General features: G+C 46.5%; 1 protein-coding gene across 2 annotated transcripts; it reads right to left on the bottom strand.

Moving 5' to 3' along the window:
- Window positions 1-139: 139 nt before the first annotated feature.
- ATP6V0A4 (ATPase H+ transporting V0 subunit a4) lies at window positions 140-25178 on the bottom strand. Of its 2 annotated transcripts, XM_050893793.1 has the most exons (20): window positions 25062-25178; window positions 24480-24558; window positions 23547-23641; window positions 22366-22491; window positions 21880-21974; window positions 20686-20812; window positions 20020-20102; window positions 15566-15659; window positions 13896-14108; window positions 13328-13478; window positions 12407-12546; window positions 11940-12097; window positions 11365-11458; window positions 9446-9564; window positions 8260-8476; window positions 6536-6643; window positions 4540-4674; window positions 3464-3581; window positions 1340-1511; window positions 140-233 (listed from the first exon to the last, which is right to left on the bottom strand). In XM_050893793.1, exons 1-20 carry the CDS (start codon window positions 25176-25178, stop codon window positions 140-142), a joined length of 2535 nt encoding a protein of 844 aa, XP_050749750.1. The 2 variants fall into 2 exon arrangements, with proteins under 2 accessions (XP_050749750.1, XP_050749759.1); XM_050893802.1 differs by lacking the exon at window positions 4540-4674.
- Window positions 25179-25734: the final 556 nt, after the last annotated feature.

Below are 25734 nucleotides of genomic sequence, written 5' to 3' on the forward strand. Positions count from 1 at the left end.
TAGGACATTTTCATCTATGGCTGCTCTTCTTTCAAGGGCCACATCCCATTCTGTTTCATCCCATATACCCTACTCTGTGAGTGAGCGACCACAAGAAAATAGAGCCTGGTCTGAGGAGTGAAGCAGCGATGCACTGGTTTCACTCTTCTGCGGTGCCATCGATGATGTGCTTGAAGGAGAACGGAGAAAATTTGTACCCGGCTCCCACGTAGAACTTGTTCTGGAACTCCACCCTGGGGAGGAGCAGAGAGGGGCATTAGTGCTGCCCAGGGGCAGGACCTACGGCCAGCCGAGAGGCTGAAATGTGGCACCCACAGGAAAAGGGCGGTCACGAGAGATGGTGGCCTCTGAGCCAGGAACGTAGGGTCCTTCTGGAGCCAGCAGTGAGACACAGGCAGCCCAGGGAGCGACCTGGCATGCATCAGCTTTGGCTTTCCATCAGTCAGCCTGGAAACGCTCCTCGTGAGGCCAGTCAGCAGGACCTTGCCTGCCCGCTAAACTGCTTCTAGCAGCTCTGAGAGCTGGGATAACTGCCTGCTGGTTGCACACTCTGGTGGGAGACAGACATCTCCCCCTCCCTGCACAATGACAAACAACTGCATCACAGTTTGCCTTGGCATCGTTTGTGGTTTGCGGTGGGATGTTACATGGTGAAAAAGGCCACAGCTTGTGTGCTCAGGCAGGATGCCAAGTTATGGTGGTAGTGAGGGGCGATTTGTTACCTTGGTCTTGCTTTACATACCAGCCTGATGGTGCGTCTGCACTGCTGTCCTTGCCTGGACTGACATCTAGTTAAGGCAGACACGAGCTAACTTGAAGTTGGTTTGCCACAAGGCCAAAACAGCCTGGAGTGCAACCTGGGCTAATGGCACAAGTGCTGACCCAGGTTTTCAGCAGGTTTTGCAGCCCCGGACGAACTCTTGCTGCTGTAGGTAGTCCCCAGCTGTCTTGTTTGATGGTAATCCTGGGTGGGATACACAACCAGTGGTGTGGCTGTGGTGCCTTCAGGCCTTATCATGCAGGTCAAGGTGGCCTCGGTGGCTCTGCGTGTTTACCAGGGCAGAACTGCAGGTTGCCATTTGCCACACGTGCCCACAACCACCACGGGCTCAGGAGGACAGGCAGGTTGCTCCAGGTAGCAGCTCAGAGATGGGGCAGGGAGCTCTGACCTCCCTTTAGAGGAGTCTCCCTCGCTTCCTTTGCCAAGACGGACTGATGTTCTAATGCATAGGTACTAGTGCAGCATGTCTAACACTGGCTGGTGTGGCCACCTGTTTCCACAGCCTGATCCCTCCCAAAGACTGCTCCGGAAAAAGCTCCAAAAGACCACACCACCTACCAGTGCAGACGCAAGGCATGCAGAAAGGCTGAGAGCCCCTCCATGACAAGCAGGATGGCTACTGTCAGCACTGCAAATGCTGCGAAGATGATGAAGATGACGATGAGGCCTGCCCAGCCGCTGTTGTTGAACCCGTTGTGCATCACCATGGTCCAAAGGACCTCTGACAGTTCTGCAAAAGGAAATAAAAGGAAAATAGTGCTGAGCAACAGCTGTGGACAGACACAGCACGCAGTCTGGCAGCTCACCCGTTTTTCCCAGTTAGATGAGTTGGCCTAGGATAAAATGTACATGACAGTAATCAAGTACATGACAGTAATCAAGTATGGCCACCCTACCTCTCCATGATGACTGGGGAAGAAAAGTGGATGCAGATTATTTTCCATTGCTCCTCTTCACTGTGTTAGAAGCTGATGGTGCTGTTTTGGCTTGACTTTGCATCACAAGTCCATGCAAGCACACTACCAAGACTGCTGTTACCCTGGCATGATACAGTCATCAGTTTAATTTGCACCTCTTTAACATGGCAGATAGGCAGTATGCAGAGCCTTCTAGGACTGCCTGCTGTTAAATCCCAGTGAAAATGATCAATTGACATAGTCAGTGCATGTGTAGATTAGGTTACAAGCTGTACTGATTGATGCTAGCTAACACCCACAGGAGACACGTAATTCCCAATTGTTCTCCAAACCACTTCTCTTGGGGTGTCATGGAGAAGCTGTGGTGGCAAAAAAAAAAATAACTGGTTGATCCCATGCAAGGCAGGCTGTATTAGTGTTTTAAGTTGCTTGCATGCTCTTAAAGATTTTTTTTCCTGCGCAGGTTTATATCAACATTCACAGCACTGGTATATCTGACGTGTCCTGTCAGCTCAATAACATATTCCTAACTTAACTACCCCAGTCAGACAGGAGAGATTCAGGACTGAGCAATTTTCCTCTTGTGATACAGGCAAAGCAAGGACTTAGCCCAGCTATTCTCCATCCAGATGCTCCAGCCACCAGTTCAGCCTTCCATTTTGCCAGTCATTGGTCCTTGAGCCATATTCATATTCAATGACCTGTTACTAGGTGACAACGGATGCAAGGGATCCCTTGCAACTGCTGCCCTTGGGAAAAATACTCCTGTCAATGTCAGTTTGTAAGGCTGCAAAGGAATATGGTGGTTTTCCAGGCAGAATTCGGACATAACACATAGGACTGCCCTTAGCTAAACTTTTTAGTTGGTTTATTTTATTTTATTTAGGTATCTGTCCTCCATGTAAAGCTAATGTGTATTAGCTTCCACTCGACTCCTACTAAGCCCATGTCTGTGCCAAGAAGTACAGCTCACGCCTGTCAATCCATGGCGCACCCCTCCTTTTGTTTTCCTTTTTTGTGTGCCCAATTCTTTAGGGCAGGTGCAACTCCTAGCCAGAGGCAGTACAGCAATATTAATAAAAAACATTTCAGAAAAATTAGAGTCGGTGAAAATCTGAAGTTCCAGCCTGAGGCAATTTCTAGTATTTGAGCATTTGTTTTTATCTTAAATCAAGACAAAAGACATTGAAATGCTGTACATTTCTCATGGACTGTGAGGTTCCACTAAATGTTGCTGGGAAAAATCCCAGTGAAAATGACAAATTCCAGGAGTTCTTGATCCAAAACTTTTCTTTCTAGTTTGCTGAACTAAATCAAAATAACTGTTTCAAGTCATTTTGACATTCATCTGCATACCCTAAGGCTATAGTAAGTGCCTCTTGGGAAAAGAAGCTATGGTTCCCATACTGCCTTTACCTCTATGGACTGGACTACCCATTTGGACTGCACCTCCCGCCATGCCACACACCATGAGGACTATTCCAGAGGGGTGGCTACAGAGCAGCGTGGGAAAGGGGCTCCAGCCAGTAAATGCAGTCAGGAGCTGCCTGATATATAGCTGCCAGGGATTGCGACTGAAAACTGAGATGGTCACCACAAAACGCTTGGATTGATTTGACCGGAACCAAAACGTTCCGAGACACAAACATCCACAAGGAGAACTTTGATTTCATGGAGAAATTCAGAGCAATAATCAAACACCAGCAGAAGCAGCGATCGGCACGGAGTTGCTGGTGAGGTACCTAACAGGTAGTCAATCACTCACGTGCATGGGCTAAGCTCAGTGCCCAGAGTCGCAAGTAGGATGCTGTGTTGGAGATGCAGCCAAGGCAGTATTCAATGGTATGGATAGCTTGGTGGACAAATGTGTCTCCAAAATTGAACTGAAACAACATAAAATCAAACACATTTTATTAGTTCTTAGTTCAGGGCTTCCTGGTTAACAGAGCTTTTATGCTTTTATCCACCAAAGGCTTTTCATACTCCTCCCTTTTCCTTGATATGTCCTGAGCAACACACAGATAGTTCCCAGATAAAAAGACTGCTTTGAAAATTGTCAGTTCTCTATGATCTTCCAATGCATTCTCCCTGGAGAAATACAATTCCAGTGAAATGCAAATGCTCAGGAACTAGCTCATATTCCAGTCTTACAATTTCAAATCTGGAATAAGATGGCAATGCAATTGCTACCAACCTTTGTGGTTTCTTGTAGAGACAGAAATTCTTATACAAAATACGGTTTTCCAGACTATCTGCCTATTGGCATAAGCGTTTTGGGAGGCATCACTGAGTAAGCCTATCTTCTAAGACTGTGAAGATTCCCTGTGACTGGGAACAGTCAGCCATATCCACACTCAGTATTGTTGGTACTCCCAACTGCGACAAACACTTTTGTCACTTTTTTAACTGTGTTGCTGCATACTGCGGAAGCCCTTGACAATATCTGCCAAAGGAAGACTTTTCTTCCTAGCCAACACTGCAGGCTGCCAACTTTTCAATGGTCCTTTGCAATTTAAAGAAAGAAAAACTCGCTGACACTTGGGGAAGGCTTGACCTTCTCTGGGTGCAATGTGGAAGTGAAACAACCCCCCCTGGGGAAACAAAAGCTTGAGGTTTGTAAGAATGCCTGCCCTCACCAGGCAAAACTAAAGGAAAAATTTAGAGGAATTCATTCTATGAAAATTCAAAGCTTACTCTGCTTGGAAACACAAGCTGTTGCAACGGTGTGTCTTGGTATCTTGTTAAAAAGAAGGGTTGGCAACTCTGCAAAAGCCTTCTGCTTGACTTTGTGTCTTTTACTATTGTGCTTGTCTGAATAATTTTCTGCCCACATTTTCTTACCTCTTCATCATCATCCTCATGTCCTCCATGGCCACCACTGTGGTCTCCCTGGGAAGCTTTCTTGGAGTGATTGGTCTCTGGGACATCTACCTCATTTTCACCTCCAGGGTTTCCTGAGATGGCTTGAGACTGAATCTGTCAGAAACAAAACATAGTATGTGTTTTGTGTCATGCTACAGGTTGATACCAAAATGAAGCAGACCATAGCACAGAACTCCATCAATAACCTCATGATGAGTAACATATGAAGGACTATATCATGAACATGAGGACAATTTCAACAATAGTCAGTCATCATGGACCACAGAAACTAAGTACTCCTGCCAAATGGCTAATAATACTTAAATATTTTCCATCCTAGAGCATTTTCCAGTGATTCCAACTAATTTGGATCTAGTTTCTAGTCTCACAATGCTCCCTTTATACCCACCATGAGAAGACCCATCACTTTTGACAAATGAGAAAACTGAGGCACATTAAAGCTGATGATCTCAATTAGATGGGTGCAAATCAAAGGAATTAGCATCAAGTGAAAGGGAAATGGAGCCTGAAAGGATCAGGTGACTTGATGAAGGTCACACAGTTCCTGGGACACAGACAGAAATACAATTCAGATCTCTCGATTCATTTTAAATTGACAAAAAACCTCATGACAACCCATCTTCTCTCCATAATCATTCTTTACAGAGCTTTTCTAGAGGCCTGAACAACCTGATCTGAGCCTCACTCCAGTAATGACAGCATAGCGTAAGAATAGCCCTACGTTATATGACTACAACAGTCCTATTATACAGCATAACCAAATACGGACCTCACGGCTTCTGTCAGGTTCTGCCCTGTCACTCTTTATAGCTTCCAGCAGGTTTCATGGGCAAGGTCTCATGATAACATATTGTTTCCTATTGCAGCAGTAATCATTGTCACACCTGCTTTATCTTTGCTTTACCTGAATGTCAGCATAGAGAACAGACTTTGTTGGAAACATATAAATCTGGGTAAATGTAAGATGTGATCAGACAGCTAACATATGAAAATTAGGAACAGAAATACAGGGGCATAACAGGAGGTGGGGAAAAGCTGTCAGATGTTGCTAGCATAAAAGCAGGAGATGGAGTCAGCCATGTCAAGCTTTCATCCAAATCCCAGAAGAATGACAAAATAAGAAATTACAGCACAGAGGCAGGGCTGCAAAGGTCTCCCAGGGACCTGGCTTTCAGTTATAGGTCAGAAGTGACTGGGTTGGAAAAGGTCACATAGCACAACCAGCATCTCTTTCTTCAAATGGAAACATCTGTGCCCTATAAAAGGTAGTCCAGGCACTAACTCTGACTATAAAGAGAAGTAAATCCTGACAGACAAGTAAAGTCCTGTTAGTGTAATAAAGGAGAGAATTAATAAACAACTGGGAACTGCAGCTGCCGCAGTTACGTGCGGAAGAGCTGGGCAAACCACAGAGCCCATGGGAAGGAGGGCTCCATTAATGTGAAGGCAATCACTTAGAGAAGAAAGCACGGCTGGAAAGCAGGCAACAGCTTTTAAATCAAGCCTCTTCTCCAAGCAGTGTTGATCTCTCCAAGTCCAGGAGTATCGCAGATGCCCTGTTCCTATAGAGCAGCCAACCAGTGGTTAGCAGTGGTTGTGGACTGGGAACTGAGGTCTTTGCCCTGTCTTGGCTTTACCAGCTCTTCAGTCTTTCTAAACCTTCTCTGGTTTTGGATAGGACATTTGGATGAACTCAGCGTCAGCCTAACTCCTCTCCCAACAAATAGGGTATGGCCTTGTGAACAAAGCTCCTGCTTCCTGTTAAGATGGCTCAACCAAATGTCCACACACATGCTCTCAGTGCATGTGCCGTAAAGCACAGCTTGAAATCACTGGAGAAACTGTGAGATCAGAGAAAAGCAGAATTAGATCGCTGCAAACAGTTTTTGGGGTCTGTCTCCTCAGCTTTGCCTTTGCTGTGCTGAACGCCCCTTGCCTGATCCGCATCCCTTACCATGCGCTGAGCTTTCTGGTGGTTGGCTCGGAGGATGAAAGGTTTAATTAGGAGCATCCAGGGAACAGCAATCAGAGCAAATATGACCAAGAAACTCTGCACTTCTTTCTAAAAGACAAAACAACAAGAAGAGCAAAAAGTTACTTTACTTCCTTTAGCCAACTACCTGTATGGTTAGAAACCTCATTCTATAAAATGGTATTTTTTTTATACAACAGATATACTCCCGATATTGGTTGAGTCTCCTCTGCTTGTAAGGACATGAAAATAAATGTATACTGCTAAAGGCTCCAGAGAGCACTGCCAGCTAGAGATGGTTGGAGACTCAGAGATGAAAGGCTTTCATGTTGGAAAGGGTTAATTTGCCAAAACCCAATGTTACTGACTTGAACCTGGCTCTCCAGTGTCCCAAGTGATGTCCTAACTGCTGGGTGAGCCAGTCAGTCTGCCTTGCTTTGATCAAAGTAGACATGCTGCACCAAGAGCCAAATCATTCAAGTCTTCCCCTGGAAAGCAGGGAATCCAGGATTTGCTCTACGTTTGCAATTCCAGAAGGGAACTGAATCCCGATAACTTAGGTTGGATAACGCATTGCCCCCACAATATAAGGTGTTCTTGTTGCAGTATGCCACCCCTATTGCTGTCCTAACATAACTGTTTGTACTTTAAGAAAAACAAACAACAAAAACCCCAAACAAAAAAAACCCCAAAGTACAACTTTTGCATTTTTTTAAAGCTGGCTCAGATCTCTGATCACCTTATGGTTGGTCTCATACAACCTGTGCATTCAGACTACCCAGGTGGATGGCACAGACAGTTACTGGTAGGGTAGGGGGATAGGAATATGAGAAAAAAATTACCATCTTGGAAAGGCTTTGTTGTTACAAAGCAAAATGTTATCTAACGACTTTTTGAAAGCTGGGAAAGCTGTGTTTTCCCAAACTCCCCTGCAGCCTTAATGCAGTTACTTGGAACTGATCGAGGCTCTCTGCTAACTCTGACTCACCAGCAGCCCTAAAACTGAGCTCACATTGAAGTGCCAGAGTGTGCAACTGTACAGATGTAGATGCATACATGTGGCTGGAGGCAGCATTTGCTTGCAGATTCTTTGTTGATGATGCTGATGTAAAATCAAGCAAGAAAAAAGTAATCTATGTTCTGAGCAAATAAATAGAGATTACTTTAAAAGAAGTTTTCTCTTAGGGGAGATTTTTTTGCTTTTGTTTTTTTTTAAAGTGAACTCCCCAAAGGAAATATTTCTGACAAAAAGCTGCCAGAAGATCCTCTAGCTACTTCTATTTTTTAGCTGAAAATATAAAGTTTTCAAGTTTTCCAAAGAAGAAATAAGAAATTATCAAGGAAAGGAGAGGCTTTCTTTGTCTCTAGCATCTTGCCAAGACTTCAGGATAGCACATCCACAATACCCAGCTTTGCAGCTCTAATCACTCTTCTTTCCATTTTCCCCCAAAAGTATCTTAAATTGCATCATCATTCTTGTAAGGATGAGACTAAGAATGAGGTTTCCTCTGCATCACTGACTGATAGCTTCTCTGTCCTACCTGTCTAAAAGGCCAACATGAATACCAGAAGAACAAACTTCTCTTATGCAACTGGCACTTGAGATTGAGCTTCTGAGCCTGTTCCCCATCTTTATGCCCACTCTCCACAACACCCACTGTGAATCCAAAACCACCTACAGTGGATTTGAGCTGCTTGATCCATACCTGGTGCAGATATAATGGAGCATTTGAAGTGTCACCGTAATTGAACAGAAACATATTGATGAAGTGGATGAGGATGCTTGGTGCACTCTGGGATGAGTGGACATCAAAATGACACCATTTGAAAATAATCATGAAGACCAGGTAGCCAAAAAGAGAGATGATAAAAATCATCTCTGGAATGAACTGAAGGATAATGTTTATGTATTTCTTGAAGTAGCTGGAAAGAATCAGGAAAGATAACTACAATTAATACACTAGGTATTAATACAAAGTTGCACCCAGGTATGGCAACACTGTACGCTACTTAGTCTTTGGAAAATAACGTTAAGAAACATACAACTATCACTGTCCAAGAAAGAAGTCTGTAATTGACATCTTTATCAATGAAAACCATTATTTATATACAAAAGCTTTGTCATACTGATTGTCTTCAGGTTTTTGTACTTGACCCACCAGTATCTCAGCACCTCAAAAGATTACTACATTGAAATAAAAGCTGATTTTCAAAAAATGGCTAATTTACAAAGTTAAGCATTATATGCTGAGGAAGGTCAGAACAAGGTGTAGAATCAATTCTGTAGGGGCAGTCCTCCTCTCTGTCATCTGCAAACACTTTCTGTCCTTGAAGGTCACTACACGCCTTCCAACTTCGGAGAGTCTCTCAAGACAGTAGTGTCAGCCTCTCCACTCTAAAACCATTTCTTATTTTTTGTTGCAAAATACAGAGGCAGAGGTACAGACGTACACACCCACAGATCCTGACCAAAGGCCCACTAAGTCAGGTGAAACGCACGCACAGACACTGTGCAAGATTTCTGTGTGCTTTGGATTAGACCAAAAAAGTTTGTCTTTCAAGACAAAAGTTATTAATAGTGGGAGGTGCTATATATTTTTAATTTGGTGTACTTCAGTATTTCTGCAGAACCAAAAATATAAGAGAGAAAGTGAAAAAGAGAGTTTATCCAAGAGAATATCTGCAATGTGATGGCTGTCTTTCTGGCCTTTGGACTCAGCACTCTGTACCAACAGTGGTGTGAATCAGTCAATGCACAGGGCATTTCTACTCGCCCTGGGGAAAGGGCAAAATTCAAGTCATCGATCCAAGATATGAGGCTTTCTCTGAATGAAAGACACTAGAGATGAGGTCTTGCATGCTGCAGCAATGGGCTTGGTGAAACATACTTACATGTGGTTGAAGAGACTGAGTATCACCCCAAAAATCATGTGCACAATCCCTATGACAACCGACATCTTCATTTTGTAGGAGTTCAGGAAAGTCAGCTTGTTCGATGCAACATTCCAGATCTTTGGGGAAAGGAGCAGAGACAGAAGAACAAGGTTTTCAGGTGTTTGCTCAATACGAGATTTGTGGAAGTTGTTGCTTTGGCGCCATCAATTTACTCCTGCCAGTTCTAGTAAGAAGATAACAACCAACAGAAATCTAGATGTTCCTTATAATACTTTTCACTCTGCCAAGCTTCTCATCTAAAAGGTATAAAGTATTATCCTCATTTAACAGAGGAAATAACAGAGATTTAAAATGAGGTAGTGACTTTGCTTCAGTCCTCCAGAAACGGGTGCAAAGGCTGGTAGCAGAACCTAGATCTTTTCAGTGTCATTCCTTGCCCCTAGGCTGAGTCATCTCCTTTAGCAGAGGTGGAAAGACATGAGAAAATCCCTCCTGCTGCTACGGAAATTTGTTCCACCTTCACCAGAGAAGTACCAAGGGCAGAACGTGTTCAAACTTCTTGTTTGAACAAAAAACCAGCTCATTCCAGCTCTTTAGCCATGGAGATCAGATTATCACCTGCCTCTCTGCAGTAACTTTTCAGTTGTGTTAGGACAGTAACCATATGCCTCTTCTCAGTCCTGCCTTTTTTATGCTACAGAGCTCTGGGGTTCCTTCTCCTTTCTTCTAAAACTTCCTAGATCCCTAAGTCTTCTGACCCCAAAGACGGTAAGTAGGTATCTCTTTTCAGATATTAAGTATAGTACCTGCACAGAAAGGAAGGAAGACAGGATTATTTGGAAGGCAAAACATTAGCTTATGCGCCTTTGTCCGACATGCTTTGCCTCTTCTATGGCTATGGAAAGACTGCCTAGCCTCCTCAGCTCAGGGTGACTCTTTCTTTTCCAAGATATACCTCAGCCATCCTGCTAGGACTTGCAAAATGCAAAGAGCCATCCATCCTTCTGGGCAGATGACATGGATAATTTGCACAGAGAGGGTCACGCGGGGGCTGGTGCTTTCCAGTCCACCCCTTCCCTGCCAGCACTTGCTCAGCCGTTCCTCCCTCCCAGCCAGGGGTCCCAGGCTCTCAGACAAGCAGCAGCCAGGGTGGAAGAGGGGCTAGCCTGGGTTAACCTAAATTAGGGATGTGTCATGGCAATGTACAGAAAATTCATCTTCCTCTGTCGTGACTTCTTGAACTGCACTGCCTATGTCCTGGGCAGAGCTTTAGAGCCCGGTTTGTGAAAAACTTCCTATAAGGTCAATCTCTCTGCAAATCAGGGGAAGCCAGTGTTTCTTTGTATGACCAACTGAAATGAGAGTGCATTCAGCAGAACACAGGTTAATTGGCTGATATGAAGATTGAAATAGGAAAGCTTGATGTTAACAACTGCATTTCAATACGTGATAAAGAGAGAACGGCAAGAAAAGGGAAATAGGATACAGAGAAGAAAATGTGGATCCGTTAACTAATACTGGCATTTACCTCACAGTTCATACAACAAATACACTCCATAGAAATTAGGACTTTGCCCTCCAACTTGTGAGGTAGCTCTGGAATGGGTTAAGTACTCAAGTAGGGAAACTGAGTCCAGCAGCCTGGTGACCGAGTGGAGACTGCAGCACAAGACCACTCTCCAGTGAAATCAAAGTTCCTTCCTGCTTCCCATTTTGCTGCTGCCTGTGCAAAACTGTCAGCAATATATATCCTTGATTGCTAAAGAAAAGCATCACAACTACTATGTAAAGAACAAGCAAAGTGCAAGAAGAGAAGAGCATGGCTTCAGGAGAGAGAGCAGGGAGCTACTGTTGTACCTGATAAGTAGAAACAGGATTGAAATACAAATCATCCTAGAGCAATTTAATTTAATTACCGGATCTATTCCAAAAGGATATGGATTTCCAGAGTAGACTCCTGGGACTGCCGGATCCAGCTGCAGCACCGTATTGTCCAGAAGCACATCCTTACTACAAAAGAAAAGTGAAATGGCCTTTGCAGGTTAATCTCACCATATAAGCCTACGGTACATTTATGTGAGATGTGCTGAGGACTACTACATGATACCTGTCACCGACTCCAGCCTTTCTGTGAACTGTTATCCCGGGCTTGTGTGTGTGTGTGTGTGTGTGTGTGTGTGTGTGTAAATGGGTCCTACACAATGACAGTCTCCATCACACTGATAATTCTCCATGCATCAGTCCTGGACACCTGCAGATTTTTATGCACATCAGAGCCTGAACAAACAGGCATGTTCCCGGGGACTCTACATTTCCATATCAATAGTGAGTTTGCCTGTGTGTGTCAGACAAAACCTCTGATTCATTCACGACTGCATCCACAGCAGGGGGTTCTTCCCTTCCCCACACAGGCAGTCACTGTGTCTTTCTTTCAAAGCCTACGTGCTCCATTTGGTGTGTTTTCACTTGTTTCCCACGTTTAGCCACTTACTTCCAAGTGCTATTTTTAAACATGGGGATGATATGCCAGGAAGAGCCAAAGATGTTGAATGATTTGGAGAAGCAGTCATTGTAGATGAAGCCAGTGTACATGGAGAATATGCCCATAAGCAAGATCAGGTAGCGCCCGCTGAAAAAGGTGTTCCAGATCTGCAGGGGGAGAAGGCAGTGCCAGTGACCAAAGTACCTGCAGTCCCATCAAACGGTGGGCCTCAGCCAACAGGAGATATGATTGTACCAATCTATGTATATACAATTATTCATAGGGAACTCCGGGTCCCTTGCACCCATCCAGGTCTCTGTGTAGAAGTAGGCAGAATTACTTGCTAAATCTCTCCCTCACGAGCATCTTTGAAGGATCTCCACTCAGCCTTTGGGAGGCTGAATGCACCCTATATCAAATGGGGATGATGAGCCTTTTTCTATGCTGATCGGGAGCACCAGCTCCCTAGTACTCACCTCATTAGTGCTTTTCTGGGCCAGAAGGCTCTTCTCGTTAATGACCATCCAGAGTGCAAAGCCCAGCATGACAGCGCCATGGCCACAATCCCCAAACATCACCGCAAACAAGAAAGGGAAGGTAATGATAGTGTATGGAGCTGCAGGAAGGAAAGGACAAGAAGCTCAGCTCCTCCTAAACAAAAAGGCCTCAGTAGAGAAGCAGTCCACCCCACCGGACCATTCCTCACAGCTGCTGCCCTTAAAGGCCTCCACGGTCCCTCCCCTACTCACCAGGCAGTCAGATTTAGTGCAGAACTAGATTTATCATCAGAAAGATTGTCCAGTTGTATGACTTGCATCTTCCTTGCAATTTTAGCCTTTATTTCTTGTCCAACCGTAATAAACACCATGCGTAGACAATTGCATTCTGTTTTGCAACAGAATAATGTACTTGAAGTTTACTATCACGTTTCTCAGTCTTCTCAGCCTCAACAATCTGAGTTCATCCGATCCTTTCCCATGAGCCCCCATTTCTAGGTTTCTGTTCATTCTCAGTGGTCTCTTTCAGATTCTCTACCATTGTTTCACACTTTTCTCAGGTCCTTTTGGCCCTTTTTTGCCTCAGCACGATGAGCTCAACTTATATTTGCCTTGTGAGCCTAGGTCTTTTCCTCAGAGCTGCTACCTCACCATTTGTTCCCCATCCTGTATTTGTGTAGTTCATTATTGCTGCCACAATCAATCACTGAAGACCGACGGCCAAATTCTTTGCCTGAGAAAATCCATGCTTATGCACCAAACAGTATCAATTTTTACCAGCAGAAAATATGGTTCAGATTTCTCAATCAGCAATGAGTGCATGTTTTAGGATAGTGACGGAGCTCAAAGGCTTTACTTTGGCTCTAGCAAGCCAGGTGCAGGTAGCTCAGTGTTTCTCACCTGGGTTCATCTCCCTGTAGTTGCCCACACCGTATGCATCCACGATGTTCTGAAATCCAGCTGTGAACTTGTTGGTCCTGTTGAAGGTGGGTGGTGCCATCCTGGCATGTACGGCGGTAAGGATAGGGGCGATAGTAGAGCCACTGCGCTCCTGCAAACCCGGTGACAAGGACAGACATGGTCAGGGTAGCTAGCAGAGGAGAATCGGTCCCACAGCACCACGGTCTGTGTCCAAACACGCACAGGCAGCAACATGAAAGCTGAGCTCAAGAGTGTTATATCTCAAATCTTTTGCTAATATCCAGATTTTTCCACTTTCTGTGCTATTGATTTGTTCAGGGAAAGCTACCAGCACTGCTGACTCGTGGGTCGATCACAAACCTGCTAAGATTTAATGCTGACCTTAAACTTCCTGACGCCAAGTGATCATGCAACAACCTCGACTTTAATTAAAACAGAAAAGGGAGCCCAGCATTACGGTAACAGACAGAAGTCTGAACATATGCTCAACATATAAACAATGCAGTTTGGGTGAGAGCTTCAGGGACCCAAAATGTTGGTCTCTTACCATTCCCTGATGGAGAGCTCTTTTTATCCGGTCAGCATCAGCCACTGGGAACCAGATCTCTGCAATGACACACTGCTGGGTGACATCGATGTTACAGCAATTCAGGATGTGGTAGATGGCCTTGATTTTCTTCACCTTGATCCCCCAGGACCACAAGTTGGCTGCTGCCTCACGCAGCAGTCGCTGGCGGTGGGACTCGGTTTGGGTTATCACCTGTAAGCACAGCACAGGCAGTGCTCAAGACAATAGGAAAGCATAGGTGGCATGATGTACTCAGCAGTTACTTGGGGAAGGCAGGCAGAAGAGCGTTGCGGAAAGGGAGCGATTCGTATGAATGTGTGGGGTATCCCAGAGAGCAGTGCGTGCAGGTCTGGACACAGGAGCACTTGACACCAGGTGCACAATGCTGTTTGCTAAGGACTCTCCCTGCATGGTTCCGAGCCTCTGTAAGTGTAGAGGAGAACATCGGGAGTTACTGAGCTGTGGGATTGGCTCCTTACCCAGTTACTTACAGACTGATCACATCTCACCATGTGCTCCCACCTTGCTATCTCCTATAGGCAGCTCTGTGCCACGAACTTGGGGCACGTCACATCCACAAGTGTGCCTGCACCGCTAGAGCTACAGCTCATGGCCCTCATGGGACCTCCATGCATCATGTGGCCACCACAGTGCTGCTGCATATATGATCAATGGAGATAACATGTTAGGTAGATAAACTGTGTGGTCTACAAGCACTGAAGAAGCCTCGCTGCCCATGATGCTCAGGAGTGAAAGTCAGTTTGGAAGCAGACTTGTGTGCAGGCTTGGCTGTCACAGGCATCCACAGAGGGGGTGACAGCAGGATGTCAACTGCCAGATGGGCCACCTCAGGCAAACAGGGTATCCGTTCCCTCCTGCCTCGGGACCCACTGACTGTCATGTGTGACAATACAAAGGTCACAGGCAGGAGTACCTCCAAAAGGTGTAAAGTCCTGATATAGTATATGGATATACAAGCTACTGAGCACCCATAGCAACTGAACTTGTAATTTTCAGCCCCATGTTAAATGTTGGAGTAAAGAGGTTGGAGACTTGTACTTCTATAACAGCAGTCTTGGCTTTCCATTGCTAGTGTGACAAGCGCCCCAAGATTTCCTCGGTAAAGAAAACCTAATTTAAATATAAAAGAAATCTTTAGAGTTCTCTCTGAGCCTAGTATAGTTGTACTACAGTGTGACTGAACAACTTTGCGAGCTGCTGAGGGAAACCATGCTGTAAGAGCTAGACGAAACCGTTTTGGACAATGTGCAATTTGGTTACAATACCTGTAGCCTGCTGATGACCTTAGATTCCACCCTGTAGCCCCATATCATAAGGTCTAAACCTCTGACCTCTGCCTGGCCCACAGCAGCAAGTAGTTTTTGAGCCCCTCACATGGGAAGCTGCCCCCCAACAGCTCCTGGGGGGTGTAAATGGCCAGAGCAGAGCACAAGCACTGGCCTCCGCAGCCGGCGGGGGGACCGCTCCCGGGCTGGTGGCTTCATCCCCAGCCGCCGGGCCAGCTCTGCACAGCCAGCTCCCAAAACAAGCCTGGGATCTGGCCATGGCCACAGGGTTTCAGACAGGACAAATGTGTGGGCAAGTCCCACTTGCAGGGTTCAGACCCCAGTAAAGCCGCTGCCACTTACTGTGTTTAAATCCTCGATCCTCGTGTTGACTCCATCAAGCATTTCTCGGCGCTCGGTGGCAGACTCTGGACAGGGATAGACGGTGGCACGAAATCTAGCCTCAGTAAGAGAGATGTGAGAAACACCATTTATTTGACTGACTTTTTCTTCCTCTGGACTCTTCTCAGCTCAAAGGAGGGGAAACCAGACTTTATTCCTCACCCGGTAGTATACTCTTCTTACATACTACAAAGTTGTGCCTGGTCTCCCAGAAAGGTCCAAAAAGGTATATTTATCTCTTCATGAGAAAAAGGATCCCTTCGCCTGTTCTAGCTGAAAAAAACACTCCCTGTCTCAGGTGCTACAAGGTACATGATATTATATGGTGATCAGCGCTAATATGTAGGCACCTCCTTTATGCCCACAAGCTGCTTGAACTGCAGAGAGCCGCAAAAAACCCACCCTGGCGAAGGCAGCCCCGTTAACACGGTAGCCAACAGATGTCCCTCTTGCACTGAGGCTGGAAAAATAGCACGTCCCTGCCTCTGCACTACCCTCTCGCAGTCACTGGGGGAAGGCATCAGCTGAGCTACTGCTGCACAGCAAGCAAACACCCTTCCTGCGTGCAGGCTGTGTAAGTAAATAACCCTGTAAGGAAAAAAAAAAAAAACACCAAACAAACCCAAAACAAAAAAACTAAACACGCCTGTATTTCCAGGATAAAACAAAAGGAGGATGACCGTACAGCCGGCTCTTGGCTTCTCGTCCATCTGTTTGGCTAGACAGCTTGGGAGCAGGGGAAGGATGGGTGAAGTTTTTTAAACACCCAAGAGCAGTATCTGTTATGTCAGCTTAGATGTGGCCAGGCCAGTATAAATGCTTTTATAAGCTTACCCCCAAGGCTGTACTTGGGAGATTCAGCTGGTTTGTTTAATGTGGTATAATAAGGACTAATGTGGGCTTCTAATATGTGAGTGAAGGTCGTATCTCCAGGTAGGTGTTGTATACTGCTGCATCCATAGTATGCAACATAACCTTCTCTAGCACAGTTGCAAGTTAAACGGGTGTAAAGGTGCTTACACTAGTACAGCACACTGCAGTGTCTTAAAGCCACAATATGAACCCAATACAACCAATTAGAAATAAATAAGTTGCATGTCTCTCTGAAAAGTGTACAGCTACCTGTCCTGCCTGCAAAACAAATCCCAAAGCATACTTCATGCATGAAGAGCAGGCACAAGGAGTTCCCACTGGGACCCTGCAGATCACAAGGTGCACTGCTGCAACGTTCTGTACCTGCAAGCTTTAACTGAGCTGAAGTGCTGCAGTAGCTAAAATAGCAGAGATCCCTCCATTTTTTCCTACTCGGTTTGTTCAGTGGTATCTAGTGCTTGTGCCAGCCCTGCCCCTTCAGGGGCATTATAAATGTCCTTCAGTATTGCCCCAACAGGTCTCCAGGAAGAGATCACTCCTCTTTACAGAGTGGAGATCTTCTGCCCACCTAAGGCAACACACTTCCATCATCCTGCAGCGGAGTTATGCTGAGTTAGGGTTGCTGAAGGGCTGCCTTTCTGCACGTGAGATGAATTGAAAGGAGATGTAACAGGGTCATAGGGCCTATCCCTGTTTAAGAGACAAAAACGTGCATAAGCATCACGTTCTGGCTTTGTCTGAGCACAGAATATATCACCACCTGCTCTCCAAAATCAGTTCCAGCACACACACAAGTGAGGACAGTTGCAAATTGAACAAAACATGCTGCAGTTTCCTAGAGATCAGCCCAGAGCTGTGTGTAATGACAGCATGCGCTTTTCAGCTAAACTTCCCTTTCCAGAATTGAATCTCTCCTCACTCAACATCTGGTATTCATTTCCAAAGGTTATTCACCCTACCTAATTATTTCCATCTTCTTATTCTTCACAGCTCTTAGTTCATCTTTAATAAGGATTTTTAATCAAACTTGAAAGCTTATTCCTCCATGCTGTACAGTTCCCCCGTTTCCAATAACGTTATTGCAGCAGTGTTGCTTTGATCTTTTAACAGCCATTTTGCATACTGAGTATCAGCTTTGCCCTAATGGCACAGACATCTCTGAAAGCTCCAGGAGAATTCAGCAGGGAATCCTTACATTGATAAACCCAGTTTAGTATTCACATTAGCACTGAGGCAGCCGCAAGAAAAGGAGGAAAAGAAAAATTCTTACATTTTCCTCCTCCCTGCTCCCTCTACACCTTTCACTAATAAATTTGTGCATGGACTTAATGCTCATGAAATTGGCAGACTAATGTTACCAATTAGAGTCAAGCAGGGACTACAAGCGTAACCTGAGGCACACTGCTCTGCAAACAAATCCTAGCCTGCCTTGCAGGAGACTGGCTTATACCAGTCCCATGATTTTTGCAGGATATTTACTTGTCATGAATGATGACTTAGTGCTAAGCAGAAATGTCCTGCTGGGGCTGGAATGACACTGCCATCTGCTTCAGGTATAGTTAACCCTGCCTTAAAGATGGACGAGACCAAAACGTCTTGGCCTGTATACCAGGGATGGCTGATGGCCTACAGAGCACAAAAGGAGAGTCACGGGATTAATACGTTTAAAAAACTGCCACTCAGCAAAACATCCATATATGCATGCATATTAGCAAGCAAAAAATTTGAAAGGGAGGAAGAAAAGACATAAAGGATGATTTCAAGTGTAGCCTGATTAGCTGGCAATAAACAAAAACCAGTGCACTAGCACTGCAAAGGACATCCTATGAATTTGTTTTAGGTAGGTATGTTTTCCTTCACTTACAAGAGGCTGAGAGAAACCAGTCTAAGTACCTTTCTATGAACCTACCACCACACCCATGTCACTAGCTCATAACAACTTTGCACGTCATGGCCCACCCTGCAGGGATCTGCTCACACTTCCAGTGCTGCCTGGCCCCACACTCCCAGCTGCACCTCGCTGCAGAAGGTCGTGCCTCCGGTTTGGATGATTCTGGGTTCAATCAATAATGAAAATGCTGACAGGCATCGCATTGCCTGTTCTTTTACTCCCACGCCAGAAAAAAAAGTATTGGGCTTTCGACTGCAGGGAATTTAAAATGCTGCGGGGGGGGGGGGGGGAAGTCCTCCAAAATGAAGCACCTGCAGCACTCTGCGGGCAACCCCAGCCAGCTCTGAATGCATGGCCTGGCAACTCGCAAGGCCATCAGCACAGGGGCAAATGCAATGGGAAGCGTTCACCACCAGCAACTGCCCATGAGTGCAGAAGGGGAGAGGGGTACTGAACAGCATCTAAAAAGCAGGCAAACAAATGGGGCGTAAGCAGGAAATTGTAATCCAGAAAGAGAACGAGACTCACTCAAAGCTCAAAGACCACTGGCAGCAGCAGACTGATCCTGCACAGTGGTGATGGCAAAACTCCCTCCATGTCTGAGGTTCAGGATGAGAAATCAGTGACTGAGAGCTGGGAGTCTTCCCCCAGCTGTCCGTGCTCCCATGGCTGCTTTATAGAGAGAGATGCCTGCCTCAGGAGGGCTGAATTGCTCTCAGAATGAGCATTGCCCTCCACTGCCTACAGAAGGCATCTTGAGGGGCCCCATTTCTAATGCAGGAATTGCTAGTAGTCCCCAGGGGTCTGTCCCTTCACAGGACTGAAGTCAGTTCTCCCAGCTGGATGAACTGATCTTCCTGCTTTTATTCTGATTAAAGGCAGGATGTAAGGAAAGACCTGCCCTGAGTGCACATGTCGGGTAAGAGCGATTGCTCACCCCCTCCCTGCGACCTTCTGCAGCCTGCAGGCGCTTGGCTGGCCCCACTTGGCTGAGGGGCTATACCTGAAATGGATTCGGTGACAGCAGACAGATCCCCTTGTCAAATCTGATTTACACTGCAACAAAGCCCATCGGTCATCAGCGTTATGAAAGAGTAACAAAATATTCAACCTGAATTATCTTTTCAAGACGCTTAACAGGGTGGAAACAAGTCAGGTTGTATGAAGCTTTCATTTCTCTCCTGGGCTCTGTCTCTGATTACACAGATATTGCTCAAAGGCCTTGGGAAAGGGTTGAATAAACTACAGCATCATCTTTCTACGATGAAATGCAGGAAGGCTTGAGAGCAGGTCGGGGATTACCATGTTCCCAGTGTCCAACTTAGGGCCCCTGATTTTCAGGGGAAGGATGCTCAGTATTTCTTAAAAATTGGTCCCCTTTAGATGTCCCAAGTTAAAAACCTAGCAACTGAAGCTCCCAAGATCTTTAAGTCACTTTGGAAAATTTAGGACCTCAATTTCCAAGTGCCAAAGTGACAGATATCTTTCATGATTAGGAGCAGCAGAGCTGAGGAGTGGAAGGGAGCTCGGTGGCAGAGCTGACAGCCGGAGAGATGGAGATCTAATCTCCAGCTCCAAATTCAGCCAGCCTGGGCTGACAGGTGAACACCTCTGTGGGAGTCACTGTGGCTTGCCCAGGGGCCTGCCTTACCCGTCACAAATCTTCTTAATTTTTTGTTTAAGCTGCTCTCCTTGATAGAAGATAATGAACACGTTCTTCTTCACCTCTTCTCTCTGCAACACAATTCAAGCAGAATTTAACGCATCCAGAGCAAAGAGTCTGGTGCAGAAAAGGTGGTGGGGTTTTTTTCGGCAGCCTCTCCACTGGGTGGTTGTTCTCCCCCAGCCCCAGTTTTCCAGCAGCAATGTTTTCCCTAGATGCTGCTTCAGGGACCAGGCATGGGTGGCAGCTCTGTGTTATGGGGGAAGGAGCAATATAGAGTGGAGACGTAGGGGACCGGAGGTCTGCTGGGGCACAGGGCTCACCCCAGAGACACCAAGGGGAATCGACCTTCCGTGGCCAGCCCCAGCCCACCTCCCCGGTGGTCCCTGTAACACAGCCACCCTGCTAGGGCTCACATGCATCTTCACCAGGCAGGAAAAAGAAGCCACCTCGATAATGGCAAAAGGGGAAAGCGATGTCAAAAAAACTTCTCCCATCCTCAAACTTTCCCACCTTTCTTCTACAGGCTGCCTTCAGACACCCAGCTCTAGTGAGGCAGCCGGTGCTGCAGCATGGCCAGGGCACCAGTTTGGTTTCTGCAGATCACAGGCATGCACGAGGAGCAACATCAAGCAAAACTGGGTTGGTACCTACTGTCACGGGGTCCTCCAGGGGGGTGTCCATTTCGGTGTACCTCAGGTAGATGTTTCCCCTGCAGGCTCGCCACAGTAAACGCTCAAAGGGTATCATCCTTTCCCTCTTTATTACCCCTGCTGTGAATCTGAGCAGAGTTAAAAGATAAATAAATTACAAGCCCATTCTAAGTCTTTTAGGACCTGTAACACATGACTTTACCATCTCTTGTTTTCTAGTCCGTGATAGCCAGTCTGCTGCTGCTGTAGGCACTTCTAGGAAAGACCTCCTTGCTCAAGCCTGGCTCTTGTCTCAATCTACTGACTTTATCCTGTTGTTCTTTCTTTAAAACATTGTAAGTCCTCCCCAGATCAACAGAAAAAGAGGAGACAAATTCTGGCTAGAAGTGGAGGAACGGAGAGATGCTTAAAGACACACGAACAGAGAGTGCCTGAATGACAGAGGTAGGAGATAGCAATTTTGAAGTGGTGGTTTATCTTTACTCCCTCCTGTTTTGCTTTTCCCAGAAAGCACCAGACTGCACCTTCGAAGTACAGCATGACATGCTGGTGTAGACCCACCAAGGCAAGCCCTCTGCAGGCATATGCTTTGCTCATAAAAAGAGTTGAACAGGACTTCAGAAATACCAGCATGAGCAGCTAAAAACACCAGCCTGGAAGAACACCATCAGTGAGTTTCACCACACCTAGCTGATGTAGACACAAGGGAAAGCTGTTTGAGTCTATGCTGTCCACCGAATTACCATCAGCAGTACGCATGGTGGTGTTTCTGCTCCCCTAACTCTCACCCTCAGTGACACTTTCTATTGCAGACAAAGCCCAGTGCAAGCAATCACATGGCTTTTTGCTGTGGTTAGATATCCATCCCTGAGGACCAGGCTGATAGCCAGATGCCTGAGTCCAGAAGCCACAGGTGAGATGCCGTGAGATAACAATTTTCAGTCAGTACCTACTAAGGGGTCATTGGAATTGGCGGCCTGGAAGTAAAAGTCCATTTGTCCCACTGACCCATAACCTGACCATAGTTTTGATGGTAACTTCAGAAGACAGTCACTCTTTCATCTTCCTTAAACAGCTATGCTGAAAAGGCTGGTGAGCAACCTCTGCTAAGAAGCTGAAGGAAGTGTACCAGTGTCACAGCAATGCAGAGCAGGTGGGAAGCCTGGCCAAACTGGGGGCCATCACCCATACACACCCCAGCTTGGCAGCTGCAGCAGCAGGAGTGCTTCTCAGCTCCAGCAGTCCAGATGTGTCTTCACTGAAGAAATCATCTGGCAGATTGGTTTCTGCCTGGAAAACATTAGTTTTAAAAAATTATTCAGCATTGCCAGTTTGAAAACTATTTTCACATTTTTCTCCTGACTTTTTTTCCCCCAAAGGTAGCTTTCCACAGAGATTTAGACCAAAGGCGGGGGGGAAGTAAACTATATCTTAGCAACTGAAAAGCATAAATGCCATTTTCAAAGAGATCTGGGAACCAAGTTCTTGAGCCCCATTGACTCACGGAGCGATGCAGGCTCCAAAGTGACTGAGGTGCTTTTGCAAACGTATCTTGCTGGCTTGTGGTAAAGACCACTGGGTTTTGATTAAAAATCAATAGCAGCAACATACACCAAATGAAAATGTCAGTATTTTTAGGAACCTTTCACACCTCTGTTGGAAAAGCAAAGAGACCTCTCACCTCAAAGAAGTCCTGGGTTTTCTTCAGCAGATGTTTGAGCTCTGTCAGCTCGAGGAAGTTCTGCTTCAGCGTTTGCTGGTTCTGGTTGGCTTCCAGCAGCTCGGCTTCAAGTTTCTCCAGCACCGTCTGTTTAGGGTCCAAGCACATCCAGAAAAACTCTGAAGCAGACCAATGGCCCTTTACCAAGCTGATACCAAACCTCAAACAATGGATGGTTAGTTTTTTTCAAGGGGGAATACAGAAATATTCAATGAGCACTTCAACAAACACTGAGTTTGTAGGAAGATACTCATCAATGCCAAAGCCTCCTTTTCCCATTGCCACATTCCCTACTGGGTGCTTTGTCCTCTTCTGGCATTAGAATTCTGACTCACCTGACTGAAGCCCAGGCAGCTAAGTGGGTGCATGGTGTAGGTGTCTCAGCCTGTCTTGGCACCTCTGTGGTTCCCCACAGGACATCTCAGACCCCAGGTGGACTGGCTGTCAGTCTACTGACTACACAAGCAGCCTACGACACGGCCATTAGCTTAGGTTCATTAGCTATAGGCCAAAAATTAGGTGAGGGTGTGGGTCCAGGAACACAACAGGCAACCACCTTGCTCGTGAAGGTCAAGCCCTTGGAAAGCATGATTTTTCTTCCTAGTCACCTACATGTGCAGCATTTAAAAATTACCCCATCAGTAAACTTAGCTTCCAGCTGGGCTTGAATAAAGCATCCCTTGCACATCCAAAAGCAAGGCACAAATATTTGTGTCAGGCCCTATTATTACTATATCATAACCATACTCCCACCAGGACAGGCAGCCCTGGGGTTTTTATGCGGTGAAGCCGGTTCTAACATCAGCTCTCCTGGTTAATCACCAAAACCCTTCTTATTCTGTCCTACAGGATGATGGAGGCATTCTGTGATAGTGATCCCTTTCCATTAATATGTGGGACCAGAGGGATGTTTCACAGGGGATGGTAAAAAGACTGGGCTGCTTTAGGAACATGCAGTAAGACCAGCCTTAACCTAACTGCTGAGACAGCGACTCGGGGAGCACCTCCACAGTCAGGGAGAGCTGTGCCAGCCTCAGCTACCGGGTCCTTCCTTGCAAGGGAGGGCTGTGTCGAGCATGTTACACAGACATCCTGGTGCACATTCCCTTCTCTCTCTCCTTGGCCCACTCCAAATTCTGTACCTCCATATCAATCATTTCCCGAGGCAGGGGGGTCTCTGGGTACTTTTCTGGTTTGAGTATCTCAACATTGTCTTCCATCTCATTTTCCAGAAAACCTGCAAGGAAAGGACACAGAAGTGTTGCTAGAAAGTCATCCCTGCTGCATCATCCTGGTCACCAGCTGCTGCTAAGTCCCCTGTCAGGATTGAGGCATCCCACGGAGATGTGACAAGAGGCAGCGATATAGAAGGGCCATCATCCCAGTGTGTATACACAACCACCAAGAATTAGACACCCAGCAGCCTCCTTTCTCAGGAAGAACGCTGTTTCTCCTGAAGTCATGGTAGCCGCTCCCACCTGGACAGCCGTGAGCCCTGGCACAAATAGCCAGCATGGCACCTCCTTGCTTGGGGCAGTGAAGAAGGCACGCAGCAAGCTCAGGTTTCACTTCTCCGTTCTAGCAATGGCAAGGGCTGTCACAGTGGCTATGGTGGGCACCGGTGTCATGGTGGGGGGAGTGCAGAGCTCACAGGACACACGTCCATGGGACAGCAGGCACCACGAGCTGTGCTGCTTGGGTTTTAAGGATTTGTCCCCAGACTGAAGCCCTTGGCCACAGGAAGCGTGTGCCAACGGCTGGTGCGCTGGTGTAAGAGTCAGGTTATCCGGATTAGCCTCTTGCCCAGCCCCAGATTTATCTTGTGATTTTACATGAGCTAATTAACTGCCTTTCAGTTCAGTTAACCATTTTCAAAACAGGGGCAACAATTTATTGCCCATATGGGGTGAAGTGGTAATTAGCTGATGCATGCAAAACATTTCCAGGGGCTCAGATGAAAACATCACCATTTTGCCACTAATTCTGCTCCACAGTGTGAGAGCACTTAACAAAGAAATAAATCCCACACCACCAGTTGGCAGAAAGCCGATTGCATTTGACAAGCGTTTACTTACGCAGGATCCTCTCCAAGGACTCGCACCTTCTCACTTCATTCACAAACTTTCTCTGGAAGCTGTTGACATTCACATTCAGCTAAAAACAAGAGGGAAAACAAGCCTGGGGCTGGAGGCTGCACACTGCCGCGCTCATTTTTAACATCAGCAGAGAATGAATGCCTTCGGTGCAGACTTCCCATGCCGCTGCATCTTACAGTCTCCTAGAGGCAGGGCAATACTGTGCGTTTCCTTATAGCCAAGGACATTGTGACCTTATACTAGGCTCATTTCCACCCAGCCTTGCTGTGACAGCAGGAGTCATAGATGGACTCTCATGGAGAGACCCCCTGTTTTCTGGTGGTGGAAGAAATCGTTCTAAGGTTGTGCAGAGGGTGTGCAGAGCACTGGATGGGGACTCAGGGATGGGTTGGGTCTCGGCATGGTGATTGGCTTTCAGGTCACCTTTGGGGAAGTCCCGCTCTCGCCATGGGCTTTCTGACCACCCTGCAGGTGCGCCTTCCCCAAGTGGTTTGAGGGAAGGACAAGCACACCCCGGGGCGCATCTCCCGCAGCTCAGCGTGCCGGCCGGGCACTACTCACATCTCTGAACTGGACCAGACCCAGCTCCCCAAGCTCAGCCACGCAGCAGTAGGCAGCCTCCACCTGCAGGAAGAGCTGCATCAGGCTCATCTCCTCGCTCCGGAAGACCGAGGCCATTTTGTCTGCCCTCCTCCGACCTGGGCGTCCGTGGGGGCCTTGGTGGCAGTGGCACAGTCTTCCCTGCCCAGGGAGGTGCCAGAAGGTGCCAAGCACTGCAGGAACATTGGGATCACTGAGTCAAGGTGCTGGCAGCTAACCCAATGCTGCCCATCATGTCCTTCAAAAGGGTTTCTTCACCTCCTAAAAGCCTCCTCGAACCCACATGAGGCTTCATCCTACCAGAGCGGTGATAGATGCTAAGGTATGTGTGTGACAGGGAACGAGGGGAGCCACTGGTTCGCTAGGACAGATGATGAGCAAATACCCTGCCCTGTCCTCTGCTGGACCAAAGACACTTCAGACCACTGCACTCAAGCCCTTTATTTGAGTTTTGTATGCTGAGCTCGTGAAGGACTCGATTTCTCTATGTCTTCCACAACACAGAGAAGAAAAATCATTAATTTCACCTTGCAATTAGACAGGTGAAAGAGGCCTGACTGGTTTTTATCACTTTCATTGGTAGTGTGAACACAACATTACAAACACATCTGGAGCACGTTACATGGGGATGGGG

This window comes from Gymnogyps californianus, chromosome 1 (genome assembly GCF_018139145.2).
Source record: "Gymnogyps californianus isolate 813 chromosome 1, ASM1813914v2, whole genome shotgun sequence".
NCBI classification, from domain to species: Eukaryota; Metazoa; Chordata; class Aves; order Accipitriformes; family Cathartidae; genus Gymnogyps; species Gymnogyps californianus.

Bases quoted from the DNA above. Each gene is read 5' to 3' on its own strand.
- ATP6V0A4 (XM_050893793.1), bottom strand. From the start codon at position 25,178: ATGGCCTCGGTCTTCCGGAGCGAGGAGATGAGCCTGATGCAGCTCTTC. The intron at 15,660-20,019 runs GTAAGGCAGGCC...TACTGAGGCTAG, and splicing joins ATTAAGAAGATTTGTGACGG to ATTTCGTGCCACCGTCTATC. The intron at 1,512-3,463 runs GTGAGTGATTGA...TTCCTTTTGCAG, and splicing joins ACTGAGCTTAGCCCATGCAC to AACTGTCAGAGGTCCTTTGG.